Consider the following 18,650-nt stretch of genomic DNA (forward strand, 5'->3'; position numbering starts at 1 on the left):
CACAGGTTAATGCTCAATTATCCCAACATGGTCTGAAAACAATCCCGCTTTTGTGGGATATTCCCAAATTTAAACAGGATTTGGGTGCTTCCCTTCCATGCAATAAGGTCCAAGGATGGGCATAAATTGTTGCGGATGCTCCAGGAATTGCCAAGATATCGTTTGGGACAACAGAAATGTTCTTTGGATATTTTAATAAAACACTAAGAACTACAGCAACAAATACCACAACTACTTGACATATTTGTTCTGTCTGGAGAAATCTGACATTTTTAGGGAGTAACTGCAATCATTCAATGGCTGTCTCCACTTTTCTACTTTGTTCTGAAAAACACATCTGATCTACCTCATTCCCCAGACAAATTATCTTACATTTCATCTGTTTATTTGCATATTGCAGCACATCCAAAGTACCTGGGACATCAGTTTTAGATTCAAGCAAATCCTGTTCTTCAGAGTTTCATCACACGTGAACGGACATGTTTTAGTTGTCAGCCGGTAAAATACAGTAAATCTACTTATGAAAGCACTGTCTGCAGTCTTAGTTTCAATATGTTTTGTTTCTTTCAGTGTACTTATACAGTAATTTTTCTTGTCAAACAGAAACTGTTCAGGACTACTGAAATGCAATTATGAGATACGTGCATGATAGGGCAGGCCATCTGCAGTTAGGATATCAAGAAGCAAGATTACATTTATAAAACATATTGCCTTTCCTTCAAAGAGCTGAAGGAAGGATATGATTCCCTGTATCGGGAGGATGGTGGGACATAAATAAACATAATAATAATAATAATAATAATAATAATAATAATAATGCTCCTACTCACCCACCCTGCACTTATCCTTGCAGCAATCTTGTTTTGTTTTGTGGGTCCCATTCTCCTAGCATGGGACCCACGGCAGTTTATAATAGCTTAAAACAAAAATTCTGCTAAAATCTTATTTTACAAAAAGTTAAAAAATTAAACATTTTTATTTTAAAAAATGCATGGTTAAAAACAGATTTAAACATGGTTTAAGGCATGAGAGAAAGATAAAGCCACAACACACCATTTTCAAATACCTTTCTGCCAAATGCTTTAAAAGTCAAAGGGTTGTCTCTTTGTTTCAACAGGATAGATATATTATCCTTGTAAATGATCTCAGTCATCATTTTCAACAATAGCCCCATTGGAACCCTTTCTATTCAGGATGCTCCAATGAGGTATGTACTGCTCCACTTACGGTAAGTGACTTACCCATTTGGCCAGTCCTCTTTTGTCTGTTTTTAAGAGCCAGAAAGAGCACAGGTCCAGTATGCATGTGGTGAGCATGACATCTTCAAGGATCCTGTCCACATCCTTAGGATGCATAAACTGAAACATATCCAGTAATGATGGAGAAGCAGGAGCCAGGTTTATATCCATTGGTTCAGTATTGACTATGGTATCCCAGTTAGAGCAGGTCCAAATGATTTTATTTGCAAAATGTTATGCATATTCTTTGCAGCAGGCAGCTGAGTGGTTTACATGCTGATCCTTTGGGGTAGAGCATAAAGGTTCCAAACCGCTTGAGACAAATCTTCTGGACAAATAGCATGACTCTGGAAAAAACAATAATGCTAGGAAAGGTAGAGGGAAGCAGAGAGAGAGGAAGGCCATATGCTAGATGGATGGATTCTAATTTTAGATTGTAAGCCTGCGGGCAGGGAACCGTCTATTATCCCCTCTGTTGTAAACCGCTCGGATTCCCAGTGTTTGGGCGGTATATAAAAAAATCCTATTATTATTATTATTATTATTATTATTACTAAGGAGGTCATAGGTATGAATTTGCAGGACCTGGGCAGAGCAGTCTCATCTACAGGGTCACCATGGGTCGAGATCGACTCGAGGGTGGATAACAACAACAAAAACTCTGTAGATGCAATGGTGTCTGTGAAGAAATTCCATTGAGCTCTCACCTGTGTCTGTTCAGACCTACTTCTGTCATCATCACTCTAGTCTCTTTAACTTTTTCACCACCAGTTCCCTATTAAATCAGAGGGCCCACTAGTTTCTATTTTATGAGAGGAGATAATCAACGGCAATCATGCCTATTGCCTTTACTGTTTCTCCTTTCTAAATCCTGGGCTTTAACAGGATTACCTGCCCTGCCAACAGGAATCCGTCTGGATTGCTGACCCCTCCTGGGATGAATCATTTTAACTGGCATCTTTAAACAAAAAACTGCCTTCAGCCAGCCCTTCAAATGGAGGACTGTTCTCTCTAAAGTAGGACAGGCTGCCACCACTCCAGCAGCAGAGTTATCCAAGATCATGCGAGTTTATCACATGGGGTTTACTTCATGCATAAACAGGATTTAAAATGGGAAAATCCCACAAAAGTGGGATCGTTTTCACATGGCATTATGCATTAACATGCACAGAAAGTTAAAAGTGGCCAATTTTGTCCACTTTCTGTGTTGGTTATTTTTGCATTACTGCTCAATGCCCCCAAGGAGTCTGAAAACAATCGCACTTTTGCAGGATTTTTCCGGGATTTAAATCCAGTTTTTGCACAGGATTTTTGCATGGGATTTAGGCATTTAGCCTCCCATGTGATAAACTCCTTAGGCTATGATCTGATCCATTTAGTTGGAAACTGCACCTAGAAGTGGTAATCTACTATCTATGACTGCAGTCATTTCACTTTCATTGAGTGCTTTGTACAGTAAGTAGCACACTGGGTCTAGAATCCTGCTTGAAATCCCTGTTCAGATAAGATTATCTCTGGATGACCTTGAAAAGTGATTATCTGTCTGCCCAACCAATTTCAGGTAACTGGTGTGAAGATAAAATGAATTGAGCATTTACCATTCATCTCTGGAAAGTGGAAGGGAAAATAATTAACAAACTGTGGTCTCCATTTTAATATATGCATAAGAACAGGAGTAACTGTTCTTATGACTATTTATACCTCTAGCAACCCGTTTTCCTTGGATAATTTGCAATAATACTTTAACCAAGTAAGCATTGCCTTGGGAATTCCAGTGTTTTTTGTTAATATTTAAGTATATTATATGACTAGGATGTGTGATTATTAACTTACAGCAGACTTAACATAGCTCCCTTTCTCACATTAACTGTAGGGAATTATGCTCATTCAGACCTGTCAGTTCAAAACGTCAGCTACTGTTCCTTCCAAATTTTGGACAAGGAAGACAGTGAAGGTACAGGCTTACACCTGAACAATAAGAAAACAAAGATAATGTCTACAGATGATGATGATAATAATAATATTTATATATTACCCACCTTCCACTATAGATCAAGGTGGGGAACAACAGATTAAAATGCAACATCAGTTTAAATTATTATTATTATTATTATTATTATTATTATTATTATTAACATTTGTTTATAGAGTGCCTTAAAGTTTGCACAGCGCTTTACATAGTAGAGGTCAAATAAAATAAGAAAAAGAATAAAAACCTGCCAAGTGGGGTACAATCTAAAACAACATTACATGAATAAACCATATACACCAATTAAAGTCACATAACATCTGTTTAAAAGCACATACAAGGCCAATATATGTTAAAACCATCAGTCCATACTTTCACATTCATAATTTCAAATTTATAATTTAAAAATCATCTATATAGTCCTGTTGCCAACACAATGCTTACAGTTGCCAAACTTGTCCTGGCTGACTGAATGTCCCGCGGATTATTTACATAACTTTAAAGTAGACAAGGAAGACAATAAAATGCTTAAAGATTTTCCATAACTTGGCTCAGTCATTAATCAGACTGGAAACTGGAGAGAGAAAAAAATCATGACAACTAGGATTTAGAAGGGTAACTATGAAGTACTAGAGAAATTCCTCAAGTACAGTATATAAATACTAATGCTATTACCATTAGAAGTGCAAAAAAGTTTAGTACTGAAGAGTCAAGAATACAGGGAGCAGTAGTAAGAAGGAGGTTAGATAGCTTTAGTGACCTGAAATGTCTTCTGTTCTTGTTCAGCTCTCTTGACCCCTCTGTGGTGTAAACTGATACTGTTGCTGTTGTGTGCCTTCAAGTCATTTCTGACTTATGGCAACCCTAAGGTGAACCAATCATGGAATTTTCTTGGCAGGATTTGTTCAGAGGTTTGTCATTGCCTTCCCCTGAGGCTGAGAGCATGTGACTTGCCCCAGGTGGGGAACTGAACCTTGATCTCCAGAGGCGTAGTCCAGGACTCAAACCACTATGCTGGCTCTCTCCAGGGATGTTTTCACCTCTTTGCTTCCTGCCAATATTCTTTATCAGCTGCCCCAGAAACTGCAGCTAGATTGGCTGAACAGCTGCACTTTTGGTCTAACATTTACTAAAATAAAGCCTTTTTCTTTGTTTCTCGAAACTGGTGTCTTTGCTCATCAGTCAGGAATCAAATACAAATTGGTTGCATTCACTATACATCAGCTGTCCCTCATGCTGTAGATGTCAAAACGGAGGCTGAGAATGCTTTGATTTAGATTTCCTGCATGGCAGGGGGTTGGACTGGATGGCCCTTGTGGTCTCTTCCAACTCTGTGATTTTATGTTTCCATGAGAAACCTCAGCTTTGTGCCTAAGGCCACTTACAAGGGTATGGTAGAGACAGAATTCAAACAAGGAACTTCCTGATTTGAGATGTAACCTCTTGGCTATTACACTTTGCAGCACAGATCACAAAACAAAACCGAGAAAGGAATTACCAATCCAGGACTATCTGATGTTCAGGAAACAACTGTGCCAACATTTTGAGGCAGGTGCTTTTATGTTTCACGTATGTTTATGGCCACTCCTGTGTACACAGCTGCAATAAAAGAAGCCCTGTGCTTACTACAGTACATTACTTTTTTTAAAAAAGCAACCAGTTATAGTTCCAGGGCTGCTAAAAGTAGTTAGTTATTACTATAGTTGCACTTTTTAAAAGAAACACTTTAGGCTGGAATCCTGCTGGTGTTTTACACACGAATGCATTCCTCTGTGCTGTGCAAGCAGCTGGACATTTTTTAAATCTGTAAATGGAACATCTATATCCAGTTCAAGATTGCAATACTGTAGTAAAGTCGTACATGCCTTGACACTGCATGAAGCACATGACACAGGCAGACATACATTCAGGTTGCACTGAGTTTGGTTGTATAACACTGCTGTTCAGCACAAGGTTTGCATGGCACTAAAATATGATGAAGGATTTTGGCCTTTATCTTTCCCATTTCTCAAAAGTAACAAAATAGTTACTTTTAAATTGCCTTAAAAATATGAGGATGAAATACAAACATTTAAAACAGAGACATTTTGAAGAGACAAAATCCAATAGAACAGCGTGTTGTGTGTGTGTGTGCACACTATATGCCTTCAAGTTGTTTCTGACTTATGGCAACCCTAAGGCAAACCTATCACGGGGTTTTCTTTGCAAGATTTGTTCAGAGCGGGGGTTGCCTTTGCCTTCCTCTGAGGTTGAGCGAGACTTGCCTAAGGTCACCCAGTGGATTTTGAAAATTTTGCAGTCAGTTCCGAAAACCTGTTAAAACGGAAAAGTCAGTTTTCTCCATGTTCTCTTCTAAGTACTGAAAAGGATTTTCCTTCACCAGTAACTCCAGGAGAAATTAGAAGACTTCTTGGTGAATCAAGAATCCAACTTTATTGAAAGAAATGCATTTCTTTCTCACATCCTGACTGATCAGAATCTGAACAGAATGTGGGCTTGGAGTTCAGTGCATATGCACTTCAAAATTGCATCCTGAAAGTTGGCAGGGTAACTTTCCATCCAACCAACATTTCCAGCCAATGTTAAGATTAGCTTTCCAGACCAGGCTTCTAAACTGACCTTCTCCAGACTCCTTCCATGTAAACAAACCAGTCCTTGTTTCTCACTATCAAAAAGCCCTTAACATTTTGTCAGGAGGGAACCAGCTATTCCAGGTGTAACCTTTCTTGTGTCAGACACTTTTCCTGGACAGCAGTTTAAAGTTAACCGAAGCGAAACAATATTAGCCTTCTCCTTCAACACTAGTGCAATAAAAACTTATTTAGATCTGATAATTTGCTACACTATTATTTATACAACAATTCACTCAATGATATTGAATGCTGGCATGGCATAGCTCTGTAAAAAGAACTAACAGTATAGACAATCTGTAAACTGGATGTGTATCTATTTGGTTAAAATCAGACAGTACCACCTGAAGGGGTATAGAAGATCAGAAGTGCTGTCCCCAACTACTGTATGTTCCTTCCATACCACAGAGTTATAGCACTGTGATCCCATTTTAACTGTCATGGTTCCATCCTATGGAATCTTAGGATCTGCCATTTAGGGAGATATCTAGAATGCTGAGCCAGAGAGTTCAGCAAACTGCAAAGCCATTACACATAGCACTATGATTCTATTTTTGACTGCCATGGCTGCATCATATGCAATCATGGGGTTTGTAGTGTGGTGAGGAACTAGAAAATACCCCTCCCTAAACTGCAAATCCCAAGATTCCATAGGGTGGAACCATGGTTGTTAAAGGGGAATCATCATGCTATAACGTGTCATGTGAAAGGGTCATTCTCCCATATGTAGAGCTCTACATCTTAACAGTTGAGTGACAGACAGAAAATCTGAAGGTGAAATTTTCCCTACAGCATTTCGGGTAGAAAATGCACCCATTGAAGTTGTGCCTGTCATGCCATTAGGAGGAGCTTGCATCCTGAATTTCTTCATATACAGTTGGCCCTCCACGTTTGCGGCTTTAACATTGGTGGATTTGATTATTTGTCTTTTTGATTAATATGTCCTCTCTAGGAATCTCTAAGTCCTCCAACGCAATTCTGCTGGAAGCTGACCATAGAGTTGTGCTGGAAAACTTAGACGTTGCTAGAGAAAACACTTATCTAGGCATTTGTAGGTCCTCCAGCATGATTCTCTGGAGTTTATTACACTGGGGCTAATTTTGGCTTTAAAGAGAGATTAAAGTTCATTTACAGCATCCCACAAATAAAGCGAAAATGGCGAGTAATTGCATGAATGATTATCACACACAATTGCACAAATAAAGTGATATAAGAAATGCATTGTCACTGAAATCCTGAAAGTAAAAAGATGTGCGTTAATGCTTCTTTGTGACCACTTTAATGCTGGGTTTTGTATGACGTTGTGTGAAATCATTTTGCGTGATTACATAATTTCCCCAGGATATTCACAGGATAAACTCCCAAACTCCTTCATGTGATAAACTCATATGATCATTTTCTGGCAGATGTTGGCTGTAGAGTTGTACTGGAGGACTTGAAGATTCCTAGAGAGGTGTTCAATTAGGTAAACGAATACAGTTGTCCCTACATATTCACTAGGGTTAGTGGAACAAGACCCCCGTGAATATGGAAAAACCGCAAATAACAAAAACACTTACCTGAGAGAACACCTCTCTAGGACTGTCTAGGTCCTCCAGTGCAATTCTGTGGTCAATGTCCAACATACACTGACCAAAGAATGGCACTGGAGTAGCTACAAATGGTCTTTCAGTGCAACTTTTAGTTAAAATTGACCACAGAGTTGCACTGGAGGACCTAGACAGTCCTAGAGAACATGTTAATAAAATCCGTGAATAATCAAAGCCGCAAATATGGAAGGATGACTGTATTCTTTTTTGATTTGTGGTTTTTCTCCATTCATGAGGGTATGTCACTGCTAACCCTAGCGAATGTGGAGGGACCACTGTAATTTGTTCTTGTATTCACCTGTGAACCGCTTTGATCTCCAAGGAAAAGCGGTATAAAAATAAATATTTATTATTATTATTATTATTATTATTATTATTATTATTATTATTATTATTATTATATTGTCATGCATTATGATGTGAATCCTGGTCTCCCTCCTTTTTAACAAGGAACTCAGCAACTTTTTTCCCCATTGTGAGACACATGGTGGTGCAGCCAAAAACAGCACTAAGGCTTAAGGTGAAAAGTATTAAGGTGATCCTTAGGTATTAAGGTAAACAGAAACACAACAGAAGCTCTCTCCAATAAAAGGAGTCACACTACACCCAAGAAATTAGACCTATGCGAGGTGTTGGCCTAATCAATGCCAGTCACATGAGTTAAAGCATTCAAATGTAATCTTTTCCCTTTATTTTCAAAACACTTTTTCTTTCTACTTGTGTATGCACTAACTCTGAAGAAGCCTTCCTCAGCTGTTTCCAGGACAGAATGCAAAATAGCAAGGGGCCACTGACCAGCCCTGTTTTGTTCATTTTCACTTCCTTATGCAGCTGCTTCTCAGGTTTTGATAGCTATCCCTACACTCTGATCTTTTCTGGAGATCAAACTGCTTCTAGAGTATGACAGGACAAATTCTTTCATGAGCTTGGCTCATATGCAGCTCAGAAAGGCTTCAAGTGGCTCTTGAGGTCTCTCATTCATTGTTGCTCTTGTGTGCCTTCAAGTCATTTCCAATTTACATTAAACGTATCATGAGATTTCTTGGCAAGATTTGTCCAGAGAGGTTTTGCCTTTGCTTTCCTCTGAGGCTGAGAGAGTGTGACTTGCTCAATGTTGCCCTGTGGGTTTCCATGGCTGAGCAGAGATTCCTGGTCTCCAGAGTTCAACACTTAAACCACTATACCACACTGGTTTCTCTCTGGTTTTCACCATATGTTGGAGACAACCTAATGGTGAAGAACAAGAACAAATTGAAAATACCAGGATTCCACAGGATGCTGCTGTAAAAGTTAAAGTGGAATTATAATGCTACAATTGTGTAAGCTCCCCCCTTTATTTGTGTGTAAAAATTATTCTTCTAACCTTAACTATGTTGTGTGTCTTCAACTTGTTTCCAACTTACAGTGGCCCTAAGGCAAAGCTATCATGGGGTTTTCTTGCCAGATTTCTTCAGAAAGGGTTTGCCATTGCCGTCATCTGAGGCTGAGAGAGTGTGACTTGCCTAAGGCCACCCAGGGGGTTTCCATGGCTTAGCGGGGATTCAAACCCTGGTCTATATAGTCTGAGAGCAAGCATGGCATAGTGGTTTGAGAGCTAGACTACGACTCTGGAGACCAGGGTTTGATTCCCAGCTCAGCTATGAAACCAACTGGGTGACTTTAGGCAAGTCACAGGCTCTCAGCCTCAGGAGAAGGCAATGGTAAACCTCCTCTGAACAAATCTTGACAAGAAACCCCCATGATAGGTTCTCGTTAGGGTTGACGTAAGTTAAATTGTAAGCCTCTTTGAGTCCCAACTTTGGAAAAATGCAGGATATTAATAACAACAACAATAATTTAGCCCAGAGAAGAGAAGGTTAAGAGGTCATATGGTAGCTCTGTTTAAATACTTGAAGGGGTGTCACAATGAGGAGGGAGCAAGCTTGTTTTATGCTGCTCCAGAGACTAAGACCTGGAACAATGGATGCAAGCTCCAGGAAAAGAGATTCCACCTCAGCATTAGGAGGACTTCCTGACAGTAAGGGCTGTTCGACAGTGGAACAAACTCCCTTGGAGTGTAGTGGAGTCTCCTTCCCCGGAGGTCTTCAAGCAGAGGCTGGATGGCCATCTGTCGGGGATGTTTTGATTGAGATTTCCTGCATGGCAGGAGGTTGGATTGGATGGCCCTTGCAGTCTCTTCCAACTCTATGATTCTATGATTCTGTCATATCACCCCTTAACTGTCTTTTCACCAGGCTAAACATCCCCAGCTTTCTAAGTCATTCCTCATAGGATATGGTTTCCTCATAGGAGCCCTGGTGCCGCAGTGGTTAAACGCATGTACGGCAGCCACTTACTCAAAACCATAAGGTTGCAACTCAGGCTTGCATCCTTCCAAAGGAGGTTGCTAAAATGAGGACCCAGATTGTTGGGGGCAAATTAGCTTACAGTTGTAAACTGCTTAGACACTGCTTAGGCAGTATGAAGCAGTATATAAATGAAGCTTGTTTGTTTTGTTTTGTTTGTTTTCCAGACCCTTCACCATTTTAGTCGTCCTCCTTTGGACACGCTTGTTTCTCAACATCTTTTTTTAATTGTGGCGCCCAGAACTGGACACAATATTCCAGGCAAGGCCTAACCAAAGCAGAATAGAGTGGAACTACCCTTGATCTAGATCAGTGGAGAAGAAGCCAGCGGAGCTTCGAAAGCTTGCCAACGCGTTTATAGATCATGGATATTATAGATCATCACAAAAAGACACCCAACTGCCCATCTCTTTGCCTTTGTCTCTGACTGAGTGATTATTCATCTATTTTAAATGTTAACTGAGTCAATTTTAATCGTTGATTATTTAATAATATTTTAGTGGGGTAATGTTGGGGGGGGAAGGTAACCCATGGGATGTTTTGGCTGTGTGTTGTATTTTATCAAATGTTGTGAGCTACCTTGATCCTACAGGAAAGGTGGCGTATAAATAAAACTTTTATTATTATTATTATTATTATTATTATTATTATTATTATTATTATTATTATATTGTGCTTTTTCGTTGGCCCCATGAAAGGTATCATTGTTTGGTGGATATTATTGTTGTTTCCCTCAGGAGTGTGTGTGTGTGCCATTCATTTCAGTGCCAGAGTGGCTGGGGTCTTTCTTGGGTGGAAGCTCTCTAGGATGGAAGGATGTGACACATGTGAGCCTAACAGCTGTATGGTTGTCATCACCACCACCACCACCATCATTTTTATATTGTCCTTTAACAAAAGGTCCCTTGAGCAAATCCCTGTCAAAAGACAAAGCAAACATAACTGAAACAAGCCTAAGGCCCAAAACACATTGGAGAAATAATTCAGTTTGATCTTGGGAACTGTAGTTTATTGTGGCACCAGAGCTCTCTGGCCACCATCCATGATTCTGCTGAGTACAAAGAGAGGTGGAGACTAGGCATTTTCCCTCCCAGTTTGGACTGGAATTGGCTGGGAAGGGGTTAAGAAGCAGCAGCAGCGTCAGGGCCAGGCCCCTCAGCCGGCCGGGCTGGGATTTGCAGGGCCTCCTTCCTTGCTGCAGCCAGGCGCCTGCCTCTCTCCCTTTCTCCTTCTCCTTCTCCTCCTCCAGCAGCAGCAGCAGCCTCCCAGCTGAGAAGATGGCGGCCCACAGCCTCCTGGCCCGCTGCTTCCCCCGCCGAAGGCCCCTGCAGCTTCTCCTCCAGGCCCAGGCCCAGGCCAAGGTAAGGCTTTGCTACTCCTGGCCCTCGGAGGGGCCTGGCTCCTGGGGATGGAGGAGGAAAGGCTGCTGCTGCTGCTGGACCACGCACTCCTCTCTGGACACATGGAAAGGCAGGCATGCTTCTCAGCCAGGCTCCTGCTTCTGTAAAAGAGGAGGACATGGAGGACAGGTCCTGGGAAAGGAGGACCTCTAGCCACCCTGGCAAAAGAAGACAAGGCACTGGGAGATGCAGGGCATTCGGGGGGGGGGAATGGAGGACAGGACCAAAAGAATAGCTTAAACGCACTCTCATTCACATATACATATATGAGAGTGCCTTTAAGCTTTTATATACACACACACAAATATATGTGTATGTATCTAAAGGTATGCATCTCAGTCCTGCTCCAAATGGGACTTTTTGGAAACTTCTCCTGGACTTAGGGTTGCCATAATTCTTTACTAAAAACCCAGGACAAAATGTAGGACAAAATTTAGACCAAAATATAAGACAATTGTAGGATAAAATTTTGCCCAAAATGTAAGACGTTTAAGATCCTCCATTTTTCTTAAATGTCCTACATTTTGTCCTGGTTTTTAGTAGAGAATTATGGCAACCCTACCTGGACTGAAGGTTGAAATGGAGGACAGGTCCTCCAACAGAAGGATGTGTCTAGTCACCAAGCTTGGGTTGGGAATACAGTATGTCATTTAGGATTGCAGCCTTCTCTAGGAGGGTTGCGAATTTTTGGAACCTGTCCCCTTTTTTGTGGTTGTTCTTGTTGTTTGCCTTCCAAGTGGTTTCTGAAACACATAGAGTTTCCTTGGCAAGGGTTGTTCAGAAGAGGTTTGGCCCATGGCCGTCCCCTGCGGCTGAGAGAGTGTGACTGTCCCAGAGCTGGGCTGCCATGGCTGAGCTGGTCCCAATGCTGCAACCCTGGCTCTCTCACTCGGGTCCCTTTCTGAGGAGGAGAAAGGGCAGCCAAAGAAAAAAAATAAAGCAAGTGGTTTATATTTAGCTCTCATCCCAGGCAAAGAGTTTAGTGTCAGCTCGGCTTGAACCCAAGGCCAGCAGGAGAAACCGAGGTGGAAGAACGGTGTCCTACTGACATTGATTTGCCCTCTTCCCTCCTTGATCCCATGGTGAGCCTGGCTTATTTCCATTTGCTGAAAGCAGGATTTGCTGAAAGCAGAACACAGACAAGCTCTCCCCCTCCTGCATAGGTTGCATCCACGCTGCAGAAATAATCTGGTTTGGCACCACTTTAATTGCCCTGGCTCAAGGCTCAGACATTCTGGGAATGGTTGTTTGTTGTGGCAGCAGAGCCACAACAAACCAGATTATTTTAAAAGTGTAGTTGCAAAGACTCTTTGGATCACAAAGGAAAAGATCCTCCAAGATCCCTGGCTCTAGGAGAAACGTGGCAGCCTCTCCTCCTCCTTCCTCCATGCACCCTCGTGGTGAACCATCCATGCAGCCGGCCGGCCGGTTCCTCTTGGCCTCCCCTTCATTGTTTGCTAAAGGACGCTGCAGAGATGTTGACCTGACCTTGAGGAGGAAGGGAGCCGGCCTTGCCATGGCCTGGGATTCATCCACCTGTGTCAGCCCAGTTGGGATTGAGGAGAAGAGCTGGAGAGTGTAGAAAGCTAGGCCCGGGGCAGGCAGTGGCCTCAGTAGGGGGGTGCAGGGGTGTGGACTGCACCCCAAAAGGCAGTCACACCCATCACATTACTACACTACATTCTTTATAGCCCTGCTATTCCACTTTAACTGTTTTGCTGCCTCATGTTGCATTCTGAGGCTTGTAGTTCAGTGAGGCATAAGAGCTCTCTGGCTGGCAATTCTAAATGCTCCTTCCCTAAACTGCAAATCCTAGACTGGAACAGGAGGTAGCCAGAGCAGTTAAAGTGGAATAGCAGTACTATAAGAGTGTAGTGCGGTAATATAGCCAGTCAGGCCCTTCCCTCTGCGCCATCTCTGGATATATTGCCCCCATACTGTCCCTATGGCCCCCTGCATGCATTCCCACCCCCACATGCTCCTCCCATGCAGTGACATCACTGGAGGGGGTTTTGGTGGTGCAGTCTCCTTCAGGTGACACCCCAGAAGGGGGTGACGCCCAGTCGGGCCCTTCCCCTGTGTTCCTCCCAAGCACTGTCCCTGTGTGTGCTCCCACCTCCCCAAACCCCTACCCCCTGCGTGTGCTCCTGCGCCATCCCTGCATTCCTCTGTGCATGCTCCTACTCCCTGCATGTGTTCACCCCCCACCATCCCTGTGTCCCCATGTGCACTCCCCTGTGTCTTCTCAGAGGGAGCCAGAGAGTGTGGAAGGCTAGGCTTGGGGCAGGCAGTGGTGTCACTAGGCAGGTGCGGAGGTGCAGCCTGCACTGTGTGACACCCCAGAAGGGTCTTCACCCCTCACGCAGTCCCTGTATGCACTCCCCCCACCATTCCCTGCTCCCCTGCGCAAACTCCCACCCGCTGTGCCCTGCCTGTGATCCCACCCCCACACTGGGTGACAGCCCAGAAGCAATAGCAATAGCAAGTGCATTTCTGTACCGCTTACTGATGTACTAAGTGGTTTACAGTGTGCAAGTGAATTGCCCCCAACAAGCAGGGTACTCATTTTATTGACCTAGAAAAGGATACCAGGGTGAGTTGACCCTGAGCCCCTGGCTGGGATTGAACTCACAACCTGGTGGTTTGCAAATGAGTGGCTGCAGTACAGGGATTTAACCACTGCGCCATCTGGTTGCCCCACCCCAAGGTTGGCCCCTGTGCATGCTCTCTTGCATTGCACTTTCACCCCCAGGCCATCCCCACACATGCTTCTACCCCCCACATGCACTCACACCCCCTGCATAGTCCCCATGACGCTATGTTCACTGTCCCCATGCGGTCCTGGATGGGGCGGCACAGGGGGAGGGAGTGCACACAGCCTTGGAAGCCCTGCCCTCAGAAACTACCCCCTGCACTGGGTGCACTGGTGTGGGGATGCCACTGTCCCTATGCTGTCCATGCGCTCCCATCCCCTGTGCATCATCTGGAAAAGGGCAGGGCGGTACAAGGGGAGATAACGTGCACTGCCCCCAGAAGCCCTGCCCTGCTTTTCAACAAGGCTCTCCACCTGAGAAATAGATCCTTTATTTAATTTATTTATTTATTGCAGTTATACCCGCTGTTTAGAAATACTCTCAAAGCAGCTTACAAAATTGTTAATTAGACTGTTCCCTGCCATCTAAAAAGGCAGGACACAAAAGAAGAGAACACCTGAGGGAAAGGGGATCATGCCCAGCAGAAACTGCCTCTTAGGTCCAAAGCACACTGTGGAAATAATCCAGGTTGAGGGAGTTGTACTCCAAAATATCTGGAGAGAGATTCCCCATCTTTGCTCTTTGCCATAGTGAACCCTCTGTTTTATCCAGACATATCACAGCCTCTGTCTCCTTATTCCATGGAGACCACTTCTATTCGAGCTTTTCCATCCATGCTCTTCAACAGGGATGGGAATTGTGCTTTCCTCCAGATATTGCTGAGTTGCAACTTCTAGCACTCCTACCTAGTGTAGCCAGTGGAGAAGAATTCTTAGGAGTTGCACTTCAGCAACATAAAATGCCCACCTTTGCAGACATGCGACATGCAATCGTTGTGCAAGCTATTATGCCGTTATGGGAACTCTAGATAACCTCCAGTTATTGGGGTACATTTAAAAAAAAATTAATTATATTGGTTTGTGAAAGTTTTTACCTTTAGAAACTTAGGTGTGTTGCAGAATCAGTAAGAGTTCAGTTGTAGCTCTGTGTGAAATCATAAAGGCTCTTTAATCAAGTTGGCACAGTTTGATTAGCTAAGAAATGTGCCCTTGTCAGAGAAAAGGTGATGAACTGGTTGCTTGGAACTTCAGTTGTGCCAATGTTGATGAAATATGACATGTGACTTACCATGCGAGGGTGACTTACTATGCCAGAGAGAACAAACTGTTAGCTCATTCTTTCTGTTTAAAACCGTGTATGCATAGTATTGCCAGACACTTCTTGGTAAGGAATTTTATTTCTGCTCCCATTGCATTTATTAATGAAGACTAGAGTCTTTATCTGTTTACTGTAGTTACCAGATTTGCAAACCAGGTTGAGGACTCCACTTGACTTTTCTTCCTATGCTTCATTTCCAATCATTACCTGACATAGTTTGTTGTTGTTGTGTGCCTTCAAGTGGTTTTCAACTTTTGGCCACTCTAAGGTGAACCTACCCATGGGGGTTTCTTGGCAAATTTCTTTAGAGGGGTTTTGCCAGTGTGTAGCTATTTGTTACCCACTGTGTAGCTATTTGTTACCCAGTGTGTAGCTATTTGTTTTTGCCTTCAGTTTATACCCCTTTTCATTGCAGTTTTGGAGAGAGCCTGAGTTATAGTTTCAGTACTTCTTGCTTGCCATTTTGCATTCCCCATAAAGCAATAGGTAGCTAGGATCAGGTAGTGGTTTGAGTGCTGGACTATGACTCTGAAAGATCAAGGTGTGAATCCCTGGTTGGCCATGGAAACAGTCTCTTAGCCTCAGAGGAAGGCAGTGGCAAACCCCCTCTAAATAAATTGCTGAGAAAACATCATGATAGGTTTTTCTTAGAGTTGGAAACAATCTGAAGGTACACAAAAACAAAAACCATACAAAAGGACAGTAAGCATGTATCATGGCAGCCTGAAATAGGTCTAATTATATGAGGATTTCTTTTAAAAAATGTCTCCTAGCATCTGTTAGCCTGCTTGACCACTCTCCAGGGTGGCACAAGATCCTGGTAGATGTCATCTAAAAATGTAAATTTCTGAGTTCTCATGGGCCTGTTACAGACTGCCAAAATAAAGCTGCTTCGGGTCTCTTTGGAGGTATGCTGTTTAAATGATGCACGCACCCTAAGAATCCGGAAGCTGCACCAAAGCTGCACTCCAGTGCTTAGGAATGGAGTGTGGCTTTGGCGCGACCTCTGGACTCTTAGGACCCATGCATCATTTAAATAGCATACTTCCAAAGAGACCCGAAGCAGCTTTATTTTGGCAGTCTGTAACAGGCCATGATAAAAATGGAAGGTTTGATCACCACTGCTGACAATTGAAGTTGTCTACTTCTGTCTTCTGAGGCTGATGTTGGCTTTGCTCTCTAGTGAGGATGATAATGAGATCCCAAACATTTTTTAGCTTGATCTTAAGCGTGATTATTTAGAATTGGAAATAAGTTCCATAGATTTCAATGGAAATGTATTGTATACAAAAGATTGCAACCTGTTCTGCAAGTAAACAAGTATTCAAAATGCATCTGAGGAACTAGACTTTAGTGTACGAAAACACATGCTTCCAACTTCCTTCAGGTCTCAAAGGTGCTACAAGACCTCTCTAAGTATCTAGTCAGCGGAAGTAGTTTTGAAGTCTTTTTACAATGGATATATTAGCTTTTTCCTGTAAGTCTTAAAGCTGGGCTTCTTTCTGGTCAGGAAGGGTGGGATATAAAAATAAATATGCAACATATCCATCTGGCTTATGAACTGTGGACATTGTGTCAAACTTGAAATATTCTCACCCTTGCTCTTGAATGTCTGCACAAGAGAAATTTCCCAGAAGTTGCTTAAGATGATATTACAGTCTGTTAAGATACAATTCTCTTCCTAGAAAATGTGACCATAGGTACTCATACCAGATGTCACAACTGTGGTTTTTACGTCTGAGAAAATCTAAGTTGACAACATTTTAATTGGTTAACAGTATTGATATTTGTAATACGTACTCCTCTATACTCCTCTATTTCTACCCATTCAGTGTCTGGTTTTCAGTTGGCAAAAAACAAACAAATGATTAGTTAGTAAAAATTTCAGTTTTTCTACTACTTTTAAATATTTGATGTAGTACTTTAGCAATTAACAATTAGTTCATATTAGTTCATATTTTCTGTTTCCTTTCCCAGCAAACAAAACAAGTATCTTGCCTGGAAAAAAATAGCTAAAGAAACTCCTAGGCCCTCTCTGCAAGGCCAAACAAAATGTTGTCCTCCTATTCCCAGGGCGAGGAGTCCAGACAATGCAGGGTCCAAACCTCAGTTCTGGTACGAAGAGTCTGGATGACATCTGACCAGTTCATAATCTAACCCACTGTATACCCATCTTAATATATATATATATATATATATATATATATATATATATATTTAAAAACTCATCTTTTGCTCCGGTTCTTCCTGGAAGATCTGGAGCCCTCCCAGAGTATTCTGGCCCAAGGAGACACAGCCCCAGAGAACCCCTAACCACTGCCAACGCTTAACCTTTTCATAATTAGCATGTTCTTCTTGTTTTGTGCCTTCAAATCATTTCCAACGTAAGGCAAATCTAAGGTGAACCTTAGGTTTTCTTGGCAGGGTTTATTCAGGGGGGTTTTGCCTTCCATTGAGGCTGAGACAGTGTGACATGGGAGTATATCACACGGAGCTTTTTGGAGATTTTCCGGCTCAGTTCCAATGTGACTGAGGGTCCAGTGATGCACATTCACGTCGTAACTTGAATGTGTTATCAGACGTCATTCCTTTCTATGGGAGCTCCTTGCGAGGTGCTTCTGCAGTGATTCCAAAGTGACCCCTCATTTTGGTAAAACTGAAAAAAAAGTGACTTCACAGAATTCGCTTCCAAGCTCACTTTGATTGAACTTCAAATTGATCTGGTGTGGAAAACCACTCCGATGTCACCCCCCTTGGCCCCCTGCGTCCTGCTCCATCATTCCCCTCCTCCTCCTTCATGCCATCTCCTCCTCTCTGCCAACCTGCCGCTGATCCCATCATCCCCTGCATCCTCCTAGACCCTGATCTGCTCCCCTCCTTCACCCTGCCACCTATCCCATCATCCCCTGCGTCCTCCTAGACCCCAATCTGCTCCCCTCCTTCACCCTGCCACCTATCCCATCATCCCCTGCATCCTCCTAGACCCCGATCTGCTCCCCTCCTTCAACCTGCCCCCGATCCCATCATCCCCTGCGTCCTCCTAGAACCCGATCTGCTCCCCTCCTTCAACCTACCACCGATCTCTTCATCCCCTACTTCCTCCTAGACCCCGATCTGCTCCCCTCCTTCAACCTGCCACCAATCCTATCATCCCGTGCATCCTCCTTCACCTCGATGAAAGATGACAGCTAAGGAGGGGGCAGGGAAGGAGGACAGCGTCCAGAGCCCCACTAAGCCTGTGCAAGGGTACCGATTTGAATAGTTGAACCCTCAAATTATGTTCCAGTGTGATAATACAATGTGCACTCACTCCCCTTTGCTTGAATCCGCATCACGTGACTTGCTTGGAATCAAACTGACTCCGCTTCCCTCTCAACTTGGAAGGGCAGCGGAAAGGCAACCAGGTGTGGTAAAACATCACGTTTTAACGTGAATTCGCATTGCTAGACAGGAGTGACTCCGGATCTGGTGTGAAAAAACATAACGTTTCGCATTGTTAGAACAGGAGTGACTGTGGATCTGAGCTGCAAACCCCCCACGTGTGCTAAAGGCCATGCTCAAGGTAACC

General features: G+C 43.0%; 1 protein-coding gene and 1 long non-coding RNA gene across 3 annotated transcripts in view; both read left to right on the forward strand.

Annotated features, from left to right (window-relative positions):
* Nucleotides 1–270: 270 nt before the first annotated feature.
* Nucleotides 271–4,787, forward strand: LOC121922816. The gene is made up of 3 exons (XR_006102237.1): nucleotides 271–498; nucleotides 1,118–1,207; nucleotides 4,671–4,787. It is a non-coding gene; the product is annotated as an uncharacterized LOC121922816 (long non-coding RNA).
* A 6,108-nt stretch (nucleotides 4,788–10,895) lies between these two features.
* The window catches only part of OXCT1 (3-oxoacid CoA-transferase 1), a 77,290-nt gene continuing 69,535 nt past the window's right edge, over nucleotides 10,896–18,650 (forward strand). Inside the window, exon 1 of one of the 2 annotated variants that reach the window (XM_042452653.1) lies at nucleotides 10,896–11,126. In XM_042452653.1, coding sequence (XP_042308587.1) covers nucleotides 11,049–11,126 — 78 coding nt within the window. In that variant the 5' untranslated portion in view covers nucleotides 10,896–11,048. Of the gene's footprint in view, nucleotides 11,133–18,650 lie in introns of both variants that reach the window. The other variant, XM_042452652.1, reaches the window with a different exon arrangement.

The sequence above is a fragment of the Sceloporus undulatus genome, chromosome 2 (genome assembly GCF_019175285.1).
Source record: "Sceloporus undulatus isolate JIND9_A2432 ecotype Alabama chromosome 2, SceUnd_v1.1, whole genome shotgun sequence".
NCBI classification, from domain to species: Eukaryota; Metazoa; Chordata; class Lepidosauria; order Squamata; family Phrynosomatidae; genus Sceloporus; species Sceloporus undulatus.